The sequence below is a fragment of the Balaenoptera physalus genome (assembly GCF_965194825.1).
Source record: "Balaenoptera physalus genome assembly, chromosome: 2".
NCBI classification, from domain to species: domain Eukaryota; kingdom Metazoa; phylum Chordata; class Mammalia; order Artiodactyla; family Balaenopteridae; genus Balaenoptera; species Balaenoptera physalus.
In genome coordinates this window covers 169408943-169434402 of record NC_138883.1, presented here as the reverse complement: position 1 = coordinate 169434402, position 25460 = coordinate 169408943, and the positions used below count along the sequence as shown (strand labels likewise).

The window sequence follows — 25460 nt, the reverse complement described above, 5'->3', positions numbered from 1 at the left end:
GTAATTGAAATCGGAAGAGAAAATTTCACCAAATGTTTCCTTTCCTCACTGTATGAGATCTATGTTCACTGACTTTTTAAACTTCTTTCCTAAAAATATCTCCCCCATATGTCACATTCTGTGAAAACCAACTGATTCTTCAACAGGTAACCATCTTAAAACTAGATAATGTCTAATTTATGTATTCCAACTAGTTTGTATCTATAGAAATTTCACCAAATGACATGTAAAGATATCTATTCTCATGATAGCCCTGTAAAGCAGCATTTCATATGAAGGTGCAGGGAAATTCAAAAGGTTAATAACTTTGGAAATGTTAAGTAACATTACCATAGATTAAGACATTGGTCTAGCAAGCACTATCTCAGTTTTTTAATATCCAGTGTAATATTCTACCATCATATATCACTAACTCAATTCAGCACGACAATCATTAATGATTAAAATCAATTAAAATTCATAAAGAATTTTGTGATATCCACTGTGTAAATGAATTACATTATATAGAGATAACTTCAGAGCAGTTTATTAAATAGACCTTTCAATTCTACCTGCTCTGCCAGTGATAGGCTTTTTAACAAGCAATTAATTTTATCTAGGTAACAGTGGTTAGATATTTCCCAATTCCACTTGGGTTAGATATTTCCCAATTCCACTTCCCAATTCCACTTTATTATATACACAATCTAATATATAATACATATTTTGTTGCAAAAGAATGACAAGTATTGGTTAAATGAAGAGCAATCTGCCTGTTTGCACTTTCTTGCTGATATAAAGTTTGATTCTAATTTGTTGTATGCTTCTGTTAATGAAACTATTTAAAATAACTAGTAAAGTCTATAACATTAACATAATGGATACATTCTCCTAGAATCTCAAAAGAGGTGTTTTTTTTTAATGTTTATTTGAGGCTTTGTAACACATGCCATTCACAGAGAGTTGTTTTCTTTTTTTAATTTCTAATGGGAACACTTTATACTTTCAATGAGTTCTGTAATCTAAACCAATCTCTACAACTTTGCTAACATGAAGAGGTCATATAAATTCAGAAAAGGTGGAAACTTTTTGTTTTTCTTTTCAACGGCACAAATATGTTTCTGAAAGCAACAGAACCACAAATTCTGACACAACACTGGCTGCATACAATTAATTGGGTGACCAACTGAAGACAGCTCCCCAGAAAGCTTTGCCCTGAACATTTTGGCATTTCGTCCACCCCCAACTCAGAAGCATACAAATGCTTATGCTACTCTCTGATTCCTCAGAACAGAACCAAAGGACAGCCTCTCTCAAAAGCCATATAAGCTCTGTGCAGGGTCACATTCTGGGATCCTAATGCAAGACAATATGTATGCTCATGAATAAATTCATTCTTCTAAGTATAATGTGCTCAGAAACAGTTGAGTCCATTTATCCTCTTCAAATATGGCTAAGAGAAATAAAAATGAAATACAATAAATATCGCAAAGCTTTCTACATAGGAAAAAATTAACAATATATTGGGAACTGGCAAAATAAGTTCTTCTAGAGGCTGAAGAGATGACGTAAAAGAGTCCTTTAAGGCAATGAGGTACTTGAGCTTCAGGGTAAACAGGGAGAAACATTCTGTAGAAGAAAACGTTACAATAAAGCTTTACATTTTCAATTCCTATTGCTCCTGGGAAGCTGAAGAATATAGCTTTCACACTCTAGTCCAATCATATTATAGAAAGACATCTGCTTAAGAGAGAAGCAACTGGGATTTGGAACAATTCTACTTGCTTAAGAAAAGAAGAGGTCAGTTCATAATAAAAAGAAAGGTACCTTTCATAATAAAAAGAAAGGTAACCAGGGTACCTGGGTTTACCTTTGCTTTGCGAAAGCGGTAGACCACCAGCATGCTCACGAAGTCGAGCAGCATACACAGGGCTTGGAAGGAGATGATAGCAAGTCGCAAATACTTATCCTCCTGGACAAAGCAGGGGCTGTCATCAGCACAGTAGGGGCAGCCCTCCCTGCAGGGTAGGCAGACATGGGCTTCTTCTGACACATCCTTTGCACTTCCTGCAAAATGGTGATCCGGACCCCTTCCTGAAATTTCCAAATAAAACCAGTGTCATTGCACCTCTGAGGTAGGTGAGACTGAGTACAGAGTCAAAACACATCCTCACGTCTTCATTCCTTTTCCCTCTTATTAAAGACCTTTCATCAATCTTCTTGCTAGAGGAGAGAGTTACTTTGTCTTTAGACTCAAACAAAATTCTTTTTATCCTTTTGATTAGAAAAAAAAACTGTCATTCAGACTAATTCAGGAAAATTAGCAAAAATGGAACTAAAACTCCTCAGAGGCAAGGAACAGTTTTCTAAGTCTTTTATTTCACTATCTACCTCTCACCAATGGAAACTCCCTATAGCACAAATAATATTCCATAAATATTTGTTAAGGAATTAACAGAAGGAAGGATAAGAAAGTTGTATCATTCTTGTACCAAGTAAATATACACAACACTTTGGGAGCTTCTTGATCTAGATGGCACAGAACCCAAAATAAGACTCTGATTGCTCCTTAATCCAGCAGGGATCTCGTCTACCAAGTTCATTAGGTCTAAATTGGATAACATGGTACTTAATCGACAGTTGTTCAGTGTGCAATTGCCTGATGAGGATGCATCATTTGCCCAGAGTACAATCCATACTTACAGGCTCTCATGTAATTTCCCACTCTGCACACCCACAGGACATTTCCACACTATTAACTAACTGCTGCTATTGATCTCCCTTTAACTTTAGATTCTTCTGTCTCAGTTATCAAACTTAACTTGGCTCTGAAGCCCAAGAGGTAAGAATTCTCTTTAAATGTTGAGTTGAGTTTAGCACTGATAAATATCTAATTAATAATACATACTTTAAAAAAAAAACCCAAACCTATTTCTAACCTTGACCTCAACATGAAAGACATTAGTAAATATATACCCAGTTTAGTATATAACACAACCATACAGCTCAGTGTATAACACAACTCTGACTGAGGAATTTGGGAAAGGAGTTATTCTGGTTAACACCATTTTAATAACACAAAGTTCAACAGAAAATCTTTATTACTTTCATCTCCTGTTGAAGGTTCACAGTCTTTCTAAGATGTATTTTTGTCTTCATTCCTTCCTTAATAAATACAATAGCAAACATAACTGATTATTTCTTTGTTGATTCAGGATACACTGCTGTTTAAGAGTCTTCATTCTGTTACACACTGAAAAGCATATGAATTTCAGTGTCCAGCAGATATGGTTCCCATCCCTAGACAGCTCTGAGACATTAGGCAACTCACCCTACCACTTCGGGTCTTAGTTTATTTATATATGAAATATGAATTGCTGTGGGGATTAAATGACATAATGTATGTAAATCACAGTGCCTTGCTTTCTCTTCCCCAAACATGGGAGACACAAAGAGGAATTAGGAATCCACTGGTGTCTTAAAGAAAGGCACTACTGTTCAAAAACAAGGAAGTGACAAGAAACAGCTGAGATATGAAGGGAGTCAGTGGGAATGATAAGCTCCATTGCAGACAAGTTAAATTTGACATCCAACTCATTGTCCAGGAGAAATATACAATAAGAAATGAGAAATAATACAAGAATGGAGTGTGGGAGAAGAATCAGTGTCAGTGAAAGAACTTACAGAGAACTCTGGGAGTAGATAAGGTATTGATCAGGAACTGCAAAGAGGAAGAAGTTAAACAGGTAGAAGTTTTCACAATGTCATAGAAGAAAACTGGAATTTACTGGAACATGCTGGAATGTGATCAGAGAGGATGCCTGAGGAAAGACTATGAGGTTTAATGATTATTTCATCCTTCATTGATCTTTAAGACAGTAGTTTCTGCAGAGTGGTAGAGATTGAAATTAGGTTGTCAGGGCTTAAGGAATAAATATGTAATAAAATAGAATACTGTTTCAGTAAATGTTCCATTGAATAAAAAAGGCAAGAAAAGTTCATGGTTAATAGGTATAATAATAATGGGGTCAAAAAAAAGGATTTTGGTTTTGTGTTTTGTTTTCTTCCATTACAGGTGAGATCTGAACATAGCTACAGTCAGCAAAAGGAGGCACTGGAAATTAAAGAAAGATTGAGAAGACTGGCAAAGACTTGAGAAGTTAGGATTGGAGGTAATCAAGAGCATAGTTGGGGAAATTAACTCTAATAATTGATGTCACTTCTTTTAACACTAGAAAGTAGAGGTATATTAAAGATATTTTAAGTATTTTTTACAGAGAGGAGGAATCAGTTCCAAATCATTTTGATGTACTGAAGAAAGAAAATGTGGAAGCTAATCTTGTAAAGTCTTATACTTCTTAACAGCTCAGGTAAGAATATGTGTGGAGGTGGCCAGTTTTGAGTATGAAGACATGAAAGATTAAGGCGGCAGTTAAACACAAGATGACCAGTTGGATCACTTGGCAGAAAATGAACCCAGTCTGGATAAGATGGTATGATTTACTGGGAGATCTAGTCAAGAGAGTTTTTTTATTTTCTACAATTTTCAGTAGCATAGAAACGAATGGGGAGGATAAAGCAGTCGAGGGGAGAAAATAAAAAGGACTGTGACAATGGCATTGCTGGGGAGGAGGAAACCCAATACAAGGCTGTGAAACAGAGCTGCTGCCTTTACTCCCTCGGGGTAGCCGGTGCTCAGTCTTCCAGCGGCCTCCTGCGTATGAGTCAATCTAAGGGATTAAACAGGAAGACATTTCCCCATCGTCAACCTTACTCATTGGTCAAGGGTGGCCACCAGAGTCATTCATTTCCACACATTTCCGGGTTACGCACTCGTGAGTCCAGAGCAGGTTCCTGCACCCTAAAACATCACTTCAGTGGTGCCCACAGCAGGACAGGAAGTCAGAAGTATGGTCTGAGGTGCCAGTCTGAGGCAAAGAGTAGTACAAATGTACTTATGCAAAGCTGTTCAAAGCTTTCAGAAAATAGTCATGGCAATGGCTAGAGTAAGAGGTAGGGCCAAGCGGCATGTGAAAGGATGAAAAACAGGTATGCAATACAGATACAAACTTGAGGAATAGTAGGCACACAAGTCAAAATCTATGAAGTATGAAAACCTAGGTTACTAAGAAAACAATGAATTAATAAACTCTTGAGTAAAAACTGGAGAGTCGTATAAGTGAAGCCAGAAAGAGTCACTGTACTGAGAAAGATTAAGAAAATTGTCAAGGATTCAGATGGTCTGATGAGGCTGACAAAAATGTCAAAGGCTCCAAGAACAGATGTGGGAGACAGAGGTCAGGATTTCCCCTTTGGGTCAAGATGGAAGAATGGGGATTGAATTTACTTTTTCATCAGAAATGATGAAAAAATGGGCAAAATATTTTAAAAGTAATGGTTTTATAGACACTGGACATTTGTAACAAAGGACGGTGATTCCTAACAAGTGCAAACACTCTTCAAATAAACCAACTACCATAAACAGAGCCACAACAAAAGTTAAAGTAGTAAAGAAAAAGTATGTATAGAAAATCTTTGTTTTATGAAATAGTCCTTCTGAACCCAACAGGTAGCTAAAATCTGAGGTACATCAAGAGTCTGCGATGCAGGGCGCGCACACACACACACACACACACACACACACACACAAAAGATGGCTTCTAAGTGCCAAAGTCATATAGAATACAATTTGAATGGTGTCCCCTAGATTTGAAGAACGTGCTGACTATAAGCTGGACTTAGAGAGGTCAGCAAGCCTAGGACTAGTAGATCTCACAGACAACTCTAATTACGTTGTTAATTAAACACTTTCCTACATGTTTACAAAGCAAATTACTTTGCAGAAGTAGTTTATTCTTGCCTGTGGTCCTTTTCTTTCCTTTACAATACGATGTCTCAATCCGTTTCTTAAAGATAGTAGAGAATGCAATGAATTACTCCCAGTTTAAACTATCACGCTTAAAGAGTAGAACCCGGGGAATTCCCTGGTGGTCCAGTGGTTAGGACTCTGCGTTTCCACTGCAGGGGGCACAGGTTCCACCCCTGTTCAAGGAACTAAGATCCCGCATGCCATATGGCGCAGCCAAAATAAAAAATAAAAAATAAATTAAATTATATAAAAAAAAATAACGAGTAGAACTCTCTCCAGATCCCTATTATACAGATTGTAACCAAATCACAGTATGGCGAGATGCTCTAATAAACTAGGTTGATCAAACTATCCATATAGGAGGCTCAATGAGCTTTAAGTCATCACCGAAGGAAAAACCTTAAATTCATGTTAGGAAAAAACAAAAGGCAAAAGAGTTTCTCTTCTCAGACTTTGCCAAATTCAACAACTGATATTTTTAGAGTATTGTCAAAGACCCATAGGCATTCTGCAACACTCTAAACATTTGGGTTTAGTTATTTGTTTCCTTTTCATAAGACATATCCAAGGATTAAAAAAAAAGAGAAAAAGAAAAAAGTTTCTCCTGCAATTAAAAATGGAGTACATTCTCTGTGAAATTTATTTTGTGTATATTAAATGTATATAATTAAATTCAATATATATATATATTTTTTAATTAGGCTCTCTTTTCTTTCCTTCTTTCTTTTACTAGAAAATCTTATTCCTAAATCAGACTTATATACCATTTCTGCATATGAGAGGAAGATATATATTTCTTATTTCTTTCACTAACCCAATTCCGTTGCACATCTATCTTTTTCCTAATTATGGCCCCCCTACATTGGCATATTTTCTTGTGCATAAACCAGGGTTCTTTCATAGTGATCACAATATCCCCTAATTCTGATTTACTGGAGGGACTGTTACTTGTTTAGATTCAACCTGTTGAAGCAGAGAATGGGAGGTGGAATTCAGGAACACAAGAATCTCAGTCTGTTGAAGAGCTCATCCCTGTTGTCCAAATGCAGCTACCCTGCCCCATTATTCTCTTCACCATTATTCTCTATCACCTCAAGCTCCACACCAACACAGAGAACTTTTCACGCCCGATCCACTCTGTCTCTGTTCACTTCCCTTCCTGCTGCTCCAAGCCGTTATGACTCTCTTTAATTGCCTGTGTCCCTCTGCTGTGCTTACTGCTAGAGTTCCACACATCCATATGCTAAACCCAAACAAACTGTGAACTCTCTAAAATAAGACTATGGTTTTATATTTTTATTTCCCAACCTAGATTAAAATTGCAAAAGACCCAACGTATACTGGGTTATAAAATACGATCATGAGTACAGGACATACCACAGAGAAGCCCATTATCTTCCTCAGGTAGGACTGAAATAATAGCTAACGAGTATTATGTCTACTGAAATAATAATAGCTAGATTCAGGGTGGTAAATTGACATAATTCCAAACAATTCTATATTTCCTGATACAGGTAATACTAAGTTATGCTGGTTAAATGAGTGTTTCAATATTCATGGATAAAAAGCAATTTGTTAGAAGATAAATTATGATAACACCTTATTCTTTGTGCTCAAAATAATCACAAGATCAACTCACAAATGTCAAACAGTGAAGTGCTGCCATGAGAAACTTCCTCTTTAATAACTGCCTTCACTTTATTTGATTATGAAAAATCATGAGATTCTGTAAGGGACACAAAGTGTTAAAATGGAGAGAAAGCAAAGCTGAAAGTCAGAGACTTGATTTCTAAAGCTCAAAAACGCTAAAATTAAGGATAGAGCTTTTTACATTTAACTGTTTCCTGTAGGATGCAAAGCATGATTAAATAATCTTCTGGTTCCAAAAATATTCTATTAATTTATGCTGAAGTTCTCTACCTAGAACAAGAGAATACATGCAGTCAGTAGAAATCACACTACTACTAGATGATAATAATAATGGGCTTTTTGTTAATGTACTGAATGGTACTTTAAGTTTATGATGGTTTAAAATTTTAAGTTCCTAGAGAACAGGACTGTGATTTATATACCTCTTTATATACTCAGCACTGAACACAGTAATTTATACATACTGGATAGTCAGGAAATAATTGATAATGATAAAAGTGATCTCTCAAAAGAATAAATTAATTGACCTGTAATACGAATGTATAGTTGAAAATAACATTCAACTCAAATCTTTGTGTTCTCAAACCAGTTATGCATAAAAATTATATTTTTCAAGATGCTAGACATAAACTAGAAAGACACATCAAGAATACAAGCTATTACTTAGTATTACTGTTTAGAAATCATCTTGGATGATGATTTGATTCTGAGCACCTTGAAACATCCTCCAGGCACAGAATCCCAATCTGCTTTGCTAAAGCTTAAAAACAAAGATGATACTTGGAACTTTCCGATGAAACAAATACTTCGTGAAGACAAATGGCAAATATGAAGAGCTATTAACTTTGGCAACAGGAGGTTTTCAGTTCCTTATATGGGCGATCAAATACGCTGCCTTGAGCAAAACTACAGAGGGCATAGGGAGAAGGTTACAGTAGCGCCACAGGAGCACTGGTGAATCTAAAACATTCACCTGTAAATAGGAGCCCATCAAGATAAACTGTGACAATTCGTAAACAGTATGTTAACCTGTTTGCTTAATTTTTTTACACTGACATCAGAAAAACATATAACCTCTGCACATTTATACCAAGTTTTAGAAAGATTATATATATATATAGACTTTTGTATAAAAACTATAAACTTAAAGAATTAAATGATCAATAGATTTTCAAATACCTTTTAAATTCTACTTTTCTATACATTCCAAAGTTTCTTTAATGTGTATGTAATATTTTTATAATAAAAACATAAATATTTAAAACCAGGACCCTCTAGATAGCAATGAGCAACAAAGTAAATTTTTGCTCCAAATCCCAAAGGCCTAATTAACCCACCAATGCTACAATTACTGAAAACTTTCAGACCTCTGAAACTGTGAAAATTCTATTTTTGTAGCTTTTAATTTGATATAATTTGAAATGCACAGAATACCTGCAAGAAATCCGTATAAACGGATTTAAAAGATGTGGCATATATGCACAGTGGAATATTATTCAGCCACAAGAAAATAGGATATCCTGCCATTTGTTTCAACACGGATGGACCTTGAGTACATTATGCTAAGCAAGATAAGTCAGATAGAGAAAGGCAAGTACTATATGATATCACTAATATAGAATCATATGTGGAATCTAAAAATGTCAAACCTGTAAAACACAGAGAGTAAAATGGTAGTTACCAGCTATAGGAGGTGGCAGGTTAAAATTGATGGTGTTTAAAACTACAAACTTGTAAGGAGTAGTAAATAAGCCATAGAAATCTGATGCACAGTACAATGAATACAGACAATAATATAGTACTATAATGATGTAATGTGATAAATATTGCTTCAATGGCAGTCATGTTACAATATATAAATGTATCAAAGTAACACACTGTACACCTTAAATTTACAAAATGTAACCAATTTATCAAATATAAAAAAGAAATCCTATATATTCCTTACTCTGATTCACTAATTATTTACATTCTACAGCATTTACTTTATCATTCATGTGTTCTCAATATAAAACAGATGTTTAAAAATGTATATGTATACTATTTTTTTCTGAATCATTTGAGATATTGTATCTCTCTACCTATAAACACTTCAGCTTGTATGTCCTGAGAAAAGAGCATCCTCATACAAATCCACATTACAACGATCAAAGTTGGGAACCTTAATACTGATGAATTTTTTGTTATGAATAGTCCATATTAAAATTTCATCAATTCTCAGAGTAATGTCCTTTGCAGCTATTATCTATCCAGGATGAAATCCAGGATCATGCATTACATTTAGGTGCCACATCTCTAGTCTCTGATCTGAAACACGATTAAACAAAAAAGTATTTTTTTCTAGTCTCCCAAAACACTTTTCTGATCAGTTTGCAAATTTTGCTGAGTTTTATAAGGTTTTTGTTTTACAAATTATGATCAGCATATTTTTAAGAATGTACCATACAGCAAACATACAGCTGTTGAAAAATAATGTATATTAAATGCATATAATAAATACTAAATTGTATATCTGTATGTTACTGTTGGCTACATTTTTTGCATGAAATAATAAAGTGCAATACTTTACATCATTAAATCAGGAAATAAAGATTATTTCTTAGTGAGTCCTTCATTTTTATGCTGTTCTTTTAAATTGTGTACTGCTTATGATATTCTAGTAAGATTAGGGTAGTTAACACTATTAACAATGCCTTTCTAAATATTTCACCCCATTTGGGGATTTTTAAAAATCTTCTATTGAAATAAATTAGATAATGCAAAATAACCAAAAAAAAATGAGGAGATACAGTTTTAAATAATGTGCTTAGACATCCTATCACTTTATGAAATCTGAATTTCAGTTAACAGTGCTATCATTCCCATAGACAATGGACTTGAGGACATGGGGAGGGGAAAGGATAAGCTGGGACAGAGTGAGAGAGTAGCATTGACATATATACACTACCAAATATAAAATAGATAGCTAGTTGGAAGCAGCTGCATCGCACGGGGAGATCAGCTCGGTGCTTTGTGACCACTTAGCGGGGTGGGATAGGGAGGGTGGGAGGGAGGTGCAAGAGGGAGGGGATATGGGGATATATGTATACATATAGCTGATTCACTTTGTTATAAAGCAGAAACTAACACACCATGGTAAAGCAATTATACTCCAATAAAGATGTTAAAAAAAAAAATAGTGCTGTCATTCCTACCTAGCCATACCTGTTTCCACAAAAAAGTTCAGCAAAGAATCAACTGTATTACTCATTAATTAAAAGTTGTCCTTACACATAATATTAAGTAGAAATACCTTAAACCTTTTCCTTTAACAAGGTAATACCATCCTTTTCCTTTGAAGGGAATTGCAAAGGGAATTAGAAGGTAACATTAGAAAACTTATGTGGCAAAATTCTATTTGAATGCCCGCTGCCAAAAAAAAAAAAAAATTACATTGTGTATACATTGAGAAATTTCATTTGTCATAAAAATCCAAGTGGTAATTTCAGTCACTGCTGATGAAACACTAAAACTTTTCAGAAGTTTCCTTAAAATACTAGTTTTTAAAATTTTTTTCTGAAGATTTAACAAATGAACAAATTAAAGGGGAACTTTTCTCCTGCTCCTCCTCTTCTATTTTTTTTTTATTAAAAAAAGTATACATCTTTCTTAATCTCTTAGATTGATACCCCCCTGGGAATAAATTATAGAAGTGTCAAACTGGTACATCAAAATGTATTTACCTTTTTTACAACTTGTGAACATATTTCAAAATGTACCCCAGAAAGTTTTCTTCCTATATTTTATGGAAGAAAAACACTGAGTTTCTGATTTAGAAAAGAATGAGGAATGAGTTTGAGGGGGGGAGGGTGGATTGAAGCAGAAGTTATATATTTCAGGTCTTCATAGTATAAACATTATGTAGAAATATCACTATTGTATTAAGGGTTTTGCTGATTAAGACACCTAAGTGCCAGAAGTATAAACTTGTGTTTTCACAATAGCAAAAACACAACATTTGGACATTTGAGTATCTGGATAGAAACCATACCTACCCTTGAAAGCCTGTTAAACCTTAAAGCTCTTACATTTGACCTAATTTACTAATATTGGACAGTGAGTTGTATTTTACTCAAGATTGCCCTCATTTGTTGTTTGCAGGTATTGCAATATGTTCTGGGAAGATAATGGGTCTGTCCTAGAAGCTTAGAAACCTCGCTTTTTTACTCACTTCTTTTTCTCCAGTTCTAAACAATGTCTGGCACAGAAGCAGTGCCCAGTAATATTTTTGACAGATGGATTTTCAGACACATAAACCAATCAACAAACCAGTTGATCAGAGGTCCCTTCTTGGAGGTGTTGTGGCCCTCAGTGCTAGGAACTGGTTCAGGCCGAAGAAGCTTAGAGCTTGGACCTTTGCAAGACGAGCCCCATGTGTTTATATGTCACAGACCCCTCTTCTTTCCATTCAACAGGCATGAGAGAAAAAGGTGAGTCACAGACAATGAACATAACTCAGCTGGAAGTAACAAAGAATCAAGTCAGACATAATGCTCATCTGAAATCATTATTAGGGTAAACATCATCTTCTTTTCCATACACATATCTGATTTTTCGTTAGAACTGGAGGGAACGTATTCATCAATCAATGTTTGGAGTTAAAATGCTGCAATGAGCTAACCATGGGAAGATATATTTGTTCATTATTGCATCTGTTTAAGATGATGAAGTAATCTGCCTCCAGTCTCCAGCTTGATAAAATCACATCCAAAAATTAAGTGGAAATAGGTACATGCACATGAGTAGCTCCAACACACTCAGGAGATTTCTGTGCATATTTGGTTCAGTATGTATAATATTCATGAGGAGAGAACAGTTAGCAAACTGTGGTCATGCTTATACTGTTGTCCAAGAAGACTGCTACTGTTAGGACATGAATATATATTTGCATATCCTAAAATCAGGATTAGCTAATATACTTTCATGCACTTATATCATGAATGGCTAGACGTAACAATAAGCTCAAAATGAAGCCCAGTGCAAAAAATTTTTAATTTATATTTCCTCACTATGAATATAGTCAATCTTTCCCTGTATTTCTATATGCTTACATATACATCTTATATTCACTTTTCTATTGTGTTCTAGATTTTTACTTCTTATAAGTGACTGTAGTAGTATTTTTCTTTGGACAAAAATACCACCTTAGACAGATCTTGGAACAATTCTGATTTGAATTATAAAATTATTAAACATGAATGGATTTTTTTTTTTTTGCCTGTGGACTATTTATTCAATCCCCACAACACCCAGTACATAAGTACTATAAATAAAAAGACTAAATTCTCCATATTCGCTTTAATATAATAATCACTATAATTTGGGGGATATCATGTTATCTCAATTACTCCTCCTAACTACCAAGGGCATAGATTTCACTCTTCCTGATGTATGAATAAGGGGAGAGTCTCAGAATATATGAGAAACTTCCCAAGTCTCCTGTGAGTAAGTGGAGATAAGACTCAAATCTGTCTGACTCAAAGGCCATCCTCATACAAAGAGCCTGCTAGATTATAAATTGTCTAAGTCAGCAATCATTTGCAATTATGAACAGTTTCCTCTAGAAAAAACGTATGGCCTACTGTGAACACTGGAATGAATGCTGAGTGGGAACCAAACATACTGAGTGTACTGGTTTTCTATTACAAATTACCACAAATTTGGTATCTTAAAACAACACAAATCTATACTGCTTCTTACATGAAATATAATACACAGTTGACCCTTGAACAACACAGGTTTGAACTGTGCAGGTTCACTTCCACATGGATTTTTCTCACTGCATATGTACTACAGTACTACATGATCCATGGTCGGCTGAATCCATGTATGTGGAATCACAGATAAGGAAGGCAGACTATAAAGTTATACACAGATTTTCAACTTCACAGGGGCCAGTGCCCCTAACCTTTTGTGGTTCAAGAGTCAACCACAGTTATATTCATTCTGATATTTCTATAGCTCAGAAGTCTGATATGGGTCTCACTGGGCTATCAGCAAGGTGTGAGCAGGGCTGCATTTTCTTCTGGAGAGTCCAGGAGAGACGCTATTTCCTCGCCTTTTCCAGCTTCTTGAGGCCACCTCCATTCCTTGGCTTGTGGGCCCTTTCCTCCATCTTCAAAGACAGCGATGTAGCATTTCTCAAGCGTCCCACCTTGTGTCCTTACATCTGTCTCTGACTACCGCTGGGAATGGTTCTCTGCTTTTCAGGACTCATGTGATTAGGCTGGACCCACCTGGAGAATCCAGGATAACCTCCCCATCTCAATGTCTGTAATTTAATCACGTCTGAGAAGTCCCTTTTTGCCATGTGAAGTACCATTTTCACAGGTTGTGAAAACTGGAACATGCACATCTTTTGGGGTTTAGGGGGCACTATTCCACTAACTACAATGAGCTAATGTATGAATGATTGACAATCCAATTCCCCTGCCAGAGGTTTTTTAATACCTGGGGGAAGCTGATTGTTAACACAAGTGAATCTCTAATTAGCAGTCTAATAATGTAAACAAATAAAAAGAATGAAATACCTAAGGGAAGATCTAACAAAGTAAAATTTCAGCTGGTAGGGGAGAAGGAAGACTTTGAGAGGACTGAGTATTATATCTCATAGCAGGGCCCATTTTAAGGATAAAGCTGAAAAACTCTGGGACTTGAAAATGTGTTCCTCAGCTGGGAAGTGGAGCAAGTACTAGACGGAAGGGATGAAAATGGGCAGAATATCTGAGGAAAGGGGTAAGCAGCATAAACACAAGCTTTCCAATAGTTATCATAAAAGTAACAATATTTTTGAGCATTTAATATGTGCCAACTACTATGATTAGAACTTTATATTCATTACATCATTGAATCCTTATTTATTCTATAAAGCAGATGGTATTATCCCAATCTTATATATGGCATAAATGAAGTTTAGGTTAGTTAAATAATTTAGCACAGTGCAAGTAAGTAATAGAGCCAGGATTCAAACCTCAATTAGACTTATTCCAAAGACTATGCTCTTAATTATTATATTAAACTATGGTAGAAATACAGCTCTGAGATCAGCAACCAGGGAAATCCAACATGGTATGGAGTGTTCCAATAATTGAAAAGAACTAGTTAAAGACAAACAAGGTAAATGAGATAGTCAATAGCCCAAGAAGATTGGCGGCACTGGAAACTCTTCCACTGGCAAATGACCCTATTCTCCACTGGCAAATGACCCTATTATCTGCCAGACATTTAGTGCCTGGACTCCAATCCCTGTAAACAGGACTAATGAAAGAAGATGTAAAAACTGAAAATTAGGCAAATGACAGACAAAAGTATAGGCCCAGGCAGTTAGATGGAGAATTTTGCTACTACAACTGGAGTAAAGTGATTAGAACCAGGTCACAAGGCTTAAGTAAGACCAAGAGCAAAAGTAATGATGTTGATTATGAGAATATGATGTTGAAGCTCTTTTAATCCATTCCAAGTTTGGGATTAGACTAGAGACTGATACTGGACTTAGTGTGCAAAAAGCCAAATATCTCCAGCTCTCCAGTCATGAAACAGAAGAGGGATGGGGAGTGTGAGACCCAAGTGCAACACAAAGATGTGCATCCCAGAGACAGGTTAGCCTTGCTGAGCAGTTTGCTTGGAGCTCAGCATCCCTGTACTGTACCTGCTTTCAAAGAGTTTTCCATTTCTTTCTTCTGAGACTACACATTTTTTAAAGCTCTGCTTTTGGGGGGCCATTTTTTCCCCACCATCGACAGAGTTAGCAAAGCAGGGATTGTCGCTTTTAGATGTGGGTCATTTGTTAGATGGGTTTATCTGGAAATGCACATGAGCTGAAGTCGATCCAAAAGGCAAGACAGGTAAGACTGAGAGGCTGGTAATGTGTCCCATGAAAGAGAAAGGAGATTGTACTGAAGACAGAGTTCATACTGTGACAGATGGATTTGAGGAAGATGAGCTTGTCATAAGCTTGTATTTCAACAACCTGGAAGTGAACAACCTGGATTTGAAGAGACAGTTACACATCAGTACTTGGCGATTCTGAAATCCTGCTACTATCCAGATGTCAGATCCTATTAGCTCTCCTATGACCACCAATCTAAAGAGAGATGCCAGGAACACAGTCTCTGGGCTGTCAGCACAGTTTTAAATCAAGTCATCTGAACGTATCTTTGCTGTTCTTTACAAGCCCTTTGTTTACTGTGGGCCTAGGTCTAAATAAAGATTTTTAAATCACTTCATATTTTAACAGGATTTTTAACAGTCACACTGACATCTTCTCTAAGATACCAACACCACATATTAGCTTCTCTCTCCAAATGGGATACAAGACTATATGTGGGAATTTCAGGTCTTTTTCTAGATTCACAGCTATAAATAAGTAAATTTTACCTTTGAGAGGCATCCCTTTCTGTTTTCTATATCCCATTTTCCCTATCAAGCAACAGATTTCCTCCTGTTGCCTTTAACTCCCAAGTCTTCTTTGTATTGTCCTTCTCAACACAGCACTGGTTGTTACAGACTTTTGCTGTCCCATCTTCCTTCTGATCCATGTAGAATTCATTCTCTAAGAATTCTAGTTTAAAAAATTGGTTATCCTAATATAATAAAATATGTGAGACAAAGTGCTAAATACCAATGGTAGTTAAGGAGTCTCTCTTTACATGTATCACTGATGTGTGTTTATATATGTGTTTGCTTATTCACTTATTTAACTATATCTATGAACACTTATTATGTGCCATGTACTATGCTAGCTGTTTTGCATACATTATCTCATTTATTGGGTCTTCGATGCTTTCTCTACCTTTGGCCCAAGGGATACATGTGGTCATTCCTTACTTCACAGTAACCACCTCAAGAATATATGAAAACGACTGCCCATATGAATTGCCTGGATACTATGATTAAAAACTTAACATATTAAAACAGAGATACGTAGTATAATTCTAATAGTAAACCAAAAATTTTTTTAAATGGTTGGATAGCCCTTGGTAGAATACCCTACTGAGTTGTAACTCCTAGTCCTTAGGACAAGGAATGAACACTGTTAGATTTTCATGCAACCTCGCAAGGCCATCAGGACAGATATTTTTGGTCAAAGAGCACTTTACTGACTTCAAACTATAACATGTAGCTAGCTTTCTGGTCTATCATTGAGGCAGGCCAGTTCTAGTTAAGTATGTGCTGAGGTCAAAGCTGAATCACAGGTATGCCCAAATATAGCTCATCTTTCTGAAAACTGTGGCCTCCTTTCCACAGCTGCTGTGTGTACAACATGCAAGTTATTAGCCTTATGCAGAGAAGCGGCCCCTTCTTAGAGAGAGTAGGTCCAGTGAAAAACACTGGCTTTTAAAATAAGGAGGAAAGTAGGAGTATGCAAATTAAATAAAGATAAGTTGTTAAAGGTTAACTAGTTTCTCCTGGTGGTGTTATAAGCAAATGGCATAGTCATTCTCTAGTTCTACAATATTTAAATGTTTTATTTCAGTCACATAGTGGGAGCTGAGAACAAATGTGGGTAAACCAGATACAAAATACCTTCACAGAACATAAGCTAAAACCTATTCCCTTAATCCTTCAGTGTTGAATCATATGTTGTGTCTGGACCATAAATGTGAAGAATGCCAAAGTAGCTGGGCTATTGCCATGATCTTGTACACACACACGCACACACACACACAATCATATCCATGCTGAAAATATGTTACCATCATTGCTACTGTATTAGTTTTCTATTGTTGTGTAATAACTTATTGGAAACCTAGGGCTGAAAACACCTATCGTTACGTCCCAGTTTCTGTTGATCAGAAGTCTGGCACAGTGAAGCTGGGCTCTCTGCTCAGGGTCTCACTAGACTAAAACCAAGGTTTTGGCCAGGCTATATTCTCATCTGGAGCTCCAGGTCCTCTTCCAAATGTATTCACACTGTTGGAAGAACCTATAGATCCTTGCATTTATACAACTGAGGTTCCTGTTTTCTTGCTGGCTGCCTTAGCTCTTAGGGGCCATCCTCAGGTCCTAGACACATGGCCCTCTCACAACAAGCTAATTTACTTCTTCAAAGCTGGCACTAGAATCTCTCTCCAGTCTGGGAAGGAGTCATTTAATGCAATATAATCGCTTGAGCAACTATACCATCACCTTTGCTACATAACATAGCCTAGCAAGGGAGTGAGTACCTCGTTGTGTTCACAGATGCCACCCACACTTAAGGGGAGGAGATCTGTAGAGCCCATGTGGGAGCAGAACCTTGGAGGCCATCTTAGAATGATGCCTACAACAACTATTACTCAGAACAAGGGCTGAACCCTGTGAATTATATGACTGAGGAGAGAGCAAAATGTTACTCACTTCCAGAACCTAGAAGTCAAGTGTAAACAGTCTTAAGATGAAGAACAGTGCTCTCCAAGAAAAAAAACAAGAAAAAAATCCATAAATGTCTACCAAGTTTCCCAGAGGAAGACACACAGGTCTAAATTTCACTGTATACTTTGAACTATGCCCAGTAGAGGTGCAAATTCCTAGACAGACCGATAATAAGACTGACAAAGACTTACGGATGACTACCTAAGTGATAGCTGTACCTCAGTTTTGGCAACCCCAAACCTTGTACCTCCTTTCTCCACTACACTCCTTCTTGTTATACCCAATAGCTGGCTACAAGCCAACGTGGCAACACTGCATTCTCTAGAGGTAGAGTAAAAAAAAATCAATATTCAAACAGTAACTTTGACATCTTCTGGAGTCAGAGCAAAACAACCAGGTGAGCAAGTTTTGATTCCGGAACACCTGCACACCTCAGAGACACTGGGGGTTTGGTTCCAGGCCACCGCAATAAAGTGAAATCGCAATAAAGCAAGTCACATGAATTTTTTTGGTTTCCCAGTGCATATAAAAGTCATGCTTACAGCATTCTGTAGTCTATTAAGTGTACAATATCATTATGTCTAAAAAACCAATATACAGACCTAACTTAAAAAATGCTTTACTCATAAGAAAAAGTGCTAATCATCATCTGACAACACAGGGTTGCCACAAACCTTCAATTTGTAGAAAAGCACAATATCTTTGATGCGTAATAAAGCAAAGCACAATAAAATGAGGTATGCCTGTATATCTCCTGTATAATCACCTCCCCTTGAATGATGGTGGACCTGTAAATATGATGAGATAGGCTTTCCTTTGATTAAGTGACATTACATGGCAAAGTGATGGGATAGTCATTCCCATGACTTATATAATGATTATATTATATAAGACTCCATCTGAACAGACCGGAGAGATTTTCTTGGTAGCCTTGAAAAGTAAGGGTCACATGAGTAGGCCTTGAGGAGACTTCTAGGAGCTGAGAGTAAGCCCAGGTTGGCAGCTAGCAATAAAATGGGGACCTCACACATACAGTTGAAAGGAACCTAATTCTGTCAATGACCTGAATGAACTTGAAAGAAGTCCCTGAGCCTCAGATCAGATCACATCGCAGGCGACCCCTTGATTTTGGCTCCGTGAGACCCTGTGCAGAGGAACCAGCTAACCTCTGACTGAAAAGCTAATCAGTTGAAACTGTGTGATAATATGATTGTGTTGCCTTAAGCTGTTAACTCTGTGGCACTTCTTCATGTAGCATAGAGACCTAACATATAAACAAATTGAAACATAAATAAAATAAGCAAACTAGCAAAATTAGCTTTAGGAATTTTCTGCAGCAACACCTCTCAATAACTGAATCCCAACTGGTCTCACTGAGTAGCTACAGTATTTCCAGGCATTTAAAATGTATTGAAAACAAAAATATACCTAAAAAAACCCCCACATTTTTTGGTGGTACTCCAGAGGACTGGAGATGACAAACTAAAGCAAAAACTCCTTAAGTGATGAAAGACTGCCAAACCAGTGGGGATTTAATCATCTAACTCCAACAAGGTTAAAAGAAAATCTGAATAATTAATTATGATAGATATTATGTGTATTCACATATATGCACAGAAGCAAAGGGCACTTACTCTGAAAGCTGTTCACTGAGAAGACTCGAGGATGATAGAATCCTGCTTTGCAAATGCACTGATAGGCTCCAAGCACGAATCCTAGGCCCTTAATCGGCATACACTATGAGAAAGAAAAGACAGCAGTACCGTTGATCATAGTTTACTTCACAGTATAAAGACTCACAGATATCCATCATTGCAAATGGTAACAGAGATATCACATTTTCCAGAAATAAAGTATCTCATTTTTGAACTTTATTTTAGGTTTGTTTGCCAACAGACATTTTTTTAGAAGTAGTTTTCTTTCTAAATATATGCCATTACAGCTGCAGTTGCCATACATCTTTAACTCATTCAGTTGCCATAGGAAGTAATTATAGTTTTTTTTAATGCCTCACATATCATCTTATTGCCTTAAGAGATATTTCTTAAGCCTATAAAAATATTTTAAAAAGTGATTCCATGCTAAATATTTCCACCAAAGCAAAGGTAGGTAGGTAAATGGACAGACAGATACATAGAATTTAAGATGTGAAAATTGCCTTTAAGAATTAAATATTCATCAAATTTCATCCTCGGATTAAAAAATACAAATTGATGGAAAAACAAAACAAGTAAACTTTAAAGTGTAATTTACAAGAGGAAAAAAAAGATAAATTAATGATCCGAAGTGCTCTTTACCTAAAATCTGTTTCATAGATAAATGTTCTACATGTACATACACATGAAAAAAAATAATGATTAGCTTTCCAAATATATAACACCAATAGACATGATGGACATCCCAAAAGCTTAATATTGCCTTCTTTCAAGAATATCACTGAACCCTAGCAAAATTCAGTTTAACATACTTCATTTCTTTTTTTTTTTAACAACTTTATTGGAGGATAATTGCTTTACAATGGTGTGTTAGTTTCTGCTTTATAACAAAGTGAATCAGCTATACATATACACATATCCCCATATCTCCTCCCTCTTGTGTCTCCCTCCCACCCTCCCTATCCCACCCCTCTAGGTGGTCACAAAGCACCGAGCTGCTCTCCCTGTGCTATGCGGCTGCTTCCCACTAGCTATCTATTTTACATGTGGTAGTATTTATAAGTCTATGCCACTCTCTCACTTCGTCCCAGCTTACCCTTCCCCCTCCCGTGTCCTCAAGTCCATTCTCTACGTCTGTGTGTTTATTCCTGTCCTGCTCCTAGGTTCTTCAGAACCTTTTTTTTTCTTTTAGATTCCATATATATGTGTTAGCATACGGTATCTGCTTTTCTCTTTCTGACTTACTTCACTCTGTATAACAGACTCGAGGTCCATCCACCTCACTACAAATAACTCAATTTTGTTTCGTTTTATGGCTGAGTAATATTCCATTGTATATATGTGCCACATCTTCTTTATCCATTCATCTGTCGATGGACCCTTAGGTTGTTTCCATGTCCTGGCTATTGTAAATAGAGCTGCAATGAACATTGTGGTACATGACTCTTTTTGAATTATGGTTTTCTCAATTGACTCAATTGCTGGGTCATATTGTAGTTCTATTTTCAGTTTTTTAGGGAACCTCCATACTGTTCTCCATAGTGGCTGTATCAACTTACGTTCTCACCAACAGTGCAAGAGGGTTCCCTTTTCTCCACACCCTCTCCAGCATTTATTGTTTGTAGATTTTTTGATGATGATGGCCATTCTGACTGGTGTGAGGTGATACCTCATTGTAGTTTTGATTTGCATTTCTCTAATGATTAGTGATGTTGAGCATCCTTTCATGTGTTTGCTGGCAATCTGTATATCTTCTTTGGTGAAATGTCTATTTAGGTCTTCTGCCCAGTTTTGGACTGGGTTTTTTGTTTTTTTGATATTGAGTTGTATGAGCTGCTTGTAAATTTTGGAGGTTAATCCTTTGTCAGTTGCTTCATTTGCAAATATTTTCTCCCATTCTGAGGGTTGTCTTTTCATGTTGTTTATGGTTTCCTTTGCAAAAGCTTTTAAGTTTCATTGGGTCCCATTTGTTTATTTTTGTTTTTATTTCCATTTCTCTCGGAGGTGGGTCAAAAAGGATCTTGCTGTGATTTATGTCATAGAGTGTTCTGCCTATGTTTTCCTCTAAGAGTTTTATAGTGTCTGGCCTTACATTTAGGTCTTTAATCCATTTTGAGTTTATTTTTGTGTATGGTGTTAGGAAGTGTTTGAATTTCATTCTTTTACATGTAGCTGTCCAGTTTTCCCAGCACCACTTATTGAAGAGGCTCTCTTTTCTCCATTGTATATTCTTGCCTCCTTTATCAAAGATAAGGTGACCATATGTGCGTGGGTTTATCTCTGGGCTTTCTATCCTGTTCCATTGGTCTATATTTCTGTTTTTGTGCCAGTACCATACATACTTCATTTCTGCTACATTCAATTACATAAGGATGGAATAACTTCCATTAAAATACAGTTTATCAGTAAAATAGGGTGTTTCAAGAATTTGATCAACACTGAAATTTCTTTTTTGATAGCTCTCTACCAAGATCCCAACACTTTACCTTTTTGCCATTATAACCTATTAGAGGAGCTTAGAATTTAGTGAATTTGAAAGTTATAAATAGTGACCCTCTGATACAGAGGCCCTTGAGAGAAAATTCTAAATTATCTAAATAATAATCCCTCAATCTAAGCTTTAATGATTAGTAATAAGATCAAAATTACATATCATGAAAATTCCAGCAAACAGTAAAGTATTTATATGTAAGGTAGCAAGAGCTAATACATGCTCTAAATTCATAGGTTATAGCAAGAAAATCTTTGAAAAAGAGCTTTCTAAAAGACCTTGAATATTTTATTTCATTTATACCCTTTTTTTTTCACCCAACACACTCATATCCAATTATGTCTTGCAATTGAAAACACAGTTCTTGATCCAGAGCAAAATACAAGGACAGATAAGTACCAGTCAATTCAACTGGGTTGGCAAGTAGTTATGAGAGAACTATCGTATGTGTAGAGAATTCCTCCAGGACCTAAATGAAATAACACATCCTACTTATAAAGGTCTAGTGATATATAGTGGGTCAGATCCTATTTCTGAATTGTATAAATAAAAAGGCAATTATAACACTTACTTTGGAGAAGCACTAGTATTATAAGAGATCATACTGTTTGTGGTCAGTCAGAAAACATATGCTTGAATTCTGACTTACTAGTTATGTGAATTTGGGGCTGTTCTCTTAACTTCTCTGAGACTTATTTTTTTTAACTTGTAAGAACAATCATTCAATTAGATTCAGGAACACTCTGAAGAAAGCAGAACTACCAAGATGTCCTAATAGGTGAAATACGGGGTATAAGAGGAAGAGAAGAATAAAGGATAACTCCCAGGTTTTTGGCCTGAGCAACCTTAAGAATGCAGTTGCGGGCTTCCCTGGTGGCGCAGTGGTTGAGAGTCCGCCTGCCAATGCAGGGGACACGGGTTCGAGCCCTGGTCTGGGAAGATCCCACATGCTGCGGAGCGACTGGGCCCGTGAGCCACAACTACTGAGCCTGCGCGTCTGGAGCCTGTGCTCCGCAACAAGAGAGGCCGCGATAGTGAGAGGCCCGCGCACCGCGATGAAGAGTGGCCCCCGCTTGCCACAACTAGAGAAAGCCCTCACACAGAAGCGAAGACCCAACACAGCCAAAAATTAATAATAAATTAATTAATTAAAAAAAAAAAAAAAAAAAAAGAATGCAGTTGCCATCAAGGATCTGGGAAAGGCTGCAGGTGGAGTTGATTTGGAGAAGAGAACACAAGTTCAGTTTTGCAAATGTTAAGTGTGAAGCATCTATTTGAAATTTAATTCCTGATATCAAATAAGTAGTCTGATAAAGTAGTATGGAGTTTGGGAGAGACGTCTGGGCTCTATAATTTGGGATTCATTTGCATAAAGACGATAGACAAAGCCATGAGATCAGATAAGACTAGATCACTAAGGAGTGCCTGTAGGCAGTGAAGTTAATAGATTCAAAGGGATGAGACTCAGGACACTCCAAGGCTAAAAGGTTAGGCAGAAAGGAAGAAGCAAAGGACACTGAGAAGAGCAATTCAGTGAGGTATCATTATTTAATTAACTAGATTGTGACACTAAGTGCATAACATGGAATTTCTTATGAGTTACATTTATTAAACATTCATCCAGCCAAGATATATCCAAGCAAACTAAGTCTTAGATACTAAGAATATAGCAGTGCACTTTAAATATTCTGCTTCACTGGAATTTGAAGGTTAATGCTATTCATTTAATCAGCACTAATTCCCTGGTAATGTGACTTGGCACTGCAACAGTGACTCAGTTGAGAATTTTAAATGTTTAAGGCAGATCTGAAAGTTTATTGGAATAAGAGTATCTCTTTAATATAAGCTAACTATAGAGCTGAAAGAAAATGAAGTTTTTTAAAAAATCTATTGATTAGATAAACATCAATAGATTTTGATTAGACAATTAGCTGATTCGATAAACATCACCAAATATAAAGTCCCCTGAACTTAAAAAAAAAAATGCTTCCTAATTTTATTATGGGAAACACTGCAATATGAATTATTAGTTACCTCAAACGCTTTGTTCTAGTCTTAAATTATCTTATATCCTTAAAGAAAATTTTTAAAATGTTCAACCAGTTAAATTCAATAAAAGAGTATCATCTGTTACAGTGGAGAAAAAAAAAAAAAAAAAGAATATCATTCCGCTACACACACTCTGTGTGTAACCGAATGTGCTGTTGCTTACACACACTTGTCTTGGAGTGTACAAGTGATCTTAGATTATTTTTCTATTAATGATTGTAATTTTGCACTCAACTTGCCATACTTTTGTGTTCCATCCACCACCACCATTCTGTAGCTACTCCAATTTGGCCACGTCCCAACCAAACTTACACATTTTCAAGATGAGGCAATTAGTTTATTAGTCTAGCTAATTTCTTTTTTAGTCTCCATAAGTATGGTGACTATTTAACCTACGTTTACTGTAATTGGACTGAGTAACTGCTTTTTATATTTTTTTCTCCTTAGGGATTTAGAATATAAACATAGATCCTCACTAGATACAGGAGAAAAAAAATCTTCAAAATTTTACCATAACATTCATTTAAGATGTTCATTTTAGATATTAAAGATCTTTATTTTATATACTCAAATCTAAATCTTTCTACTTTATCTTCACAAAAGTCCAAAAGGGTGGAAATGGAAAAAGCAGCACTTCTTCTTCCATAAGGGTAGCTCTTCCATGAGAGCCTTTGATAAAAATTAAGCTCTTCATATTAAGAGTTAAGGCACCCTTGTGAGTGAGGTAGGTGCTCAAAAGATTGGATGCCTTCTTTGATGAACCTTACCAAGCCATCAGCAGAGACTTCCTAAGGAGAGATCTTGAGAGCCCACAATCAAAGTTAGGTTCCTAGGAGTAATCCAGATCCAAATGGGAAGAGATGTTCGTTAAGAGTTTAGAGAAAAATGGATAGATTGCTAGAAGTATAAAACCTACCAAGTCTGAGTCATGAAGAAATAAAAATTATGTACAGACCTATAACTAGCAGGGAGACTGAATCAGTAATCAAAAATCTCCTAAAAGAGAAAAGCCCAGGGCCAGATGGCCTCAACAGACAAACATTTAAAAAATAATTAAGATCAGTATTCCTCAAACTCTTCCAAAAATTGAGAGAGAACAGATCCTAACTTAGTTTATGAGGCCAGAATTACCCTGATATCAAAGCCAGACAAAGATACTACAAGAAAAGAAAACTGCAGACCAATAATCCTGATTAATATTGTTGTGAAAATCTTCAACAAAATACTAGCAAACCATATTCAACATCACATTAAAAGGACTATACACCATGACAAAGTGGGGTTTATTCTTGGGATACAAGGAGGTTCATGTTACAAAAATCAGTCAATGTAATACACCACATCCATAGAATTAAGGACAAAAACTATAGGATCA

The 25460-nt window shown here is 36.2% G+C and overlaps 1 protein-coding gene across 1 annotated transcript in view; it reads right to left on the bottom strand.

Annotated features, from left to right (window-relative positions):
* GPR158 (G protein-coupled receptor 158) overlaps window positions 1–25460 on the bottom strand; it is a 329591-nt gene that overhangs the window by 146195 nt on the left and 157936 nt on the right. Inside the window, exons 3-4 of the mRNA XM_082452975.1 lie at window positions 19525–19627; window positions 1850–2073 (exon numbers count right to left, since the gene is read on the bottom strand). Of these exons, the coding sequence (XP_082309101.1) occupies window positions 1850–2073; window positions 19525–19627 (327 nt within the window). The remainder of the gene's footprint in view (window positions 1–1849; window positions 2074–19524; window positions 19628–25460) is intronic.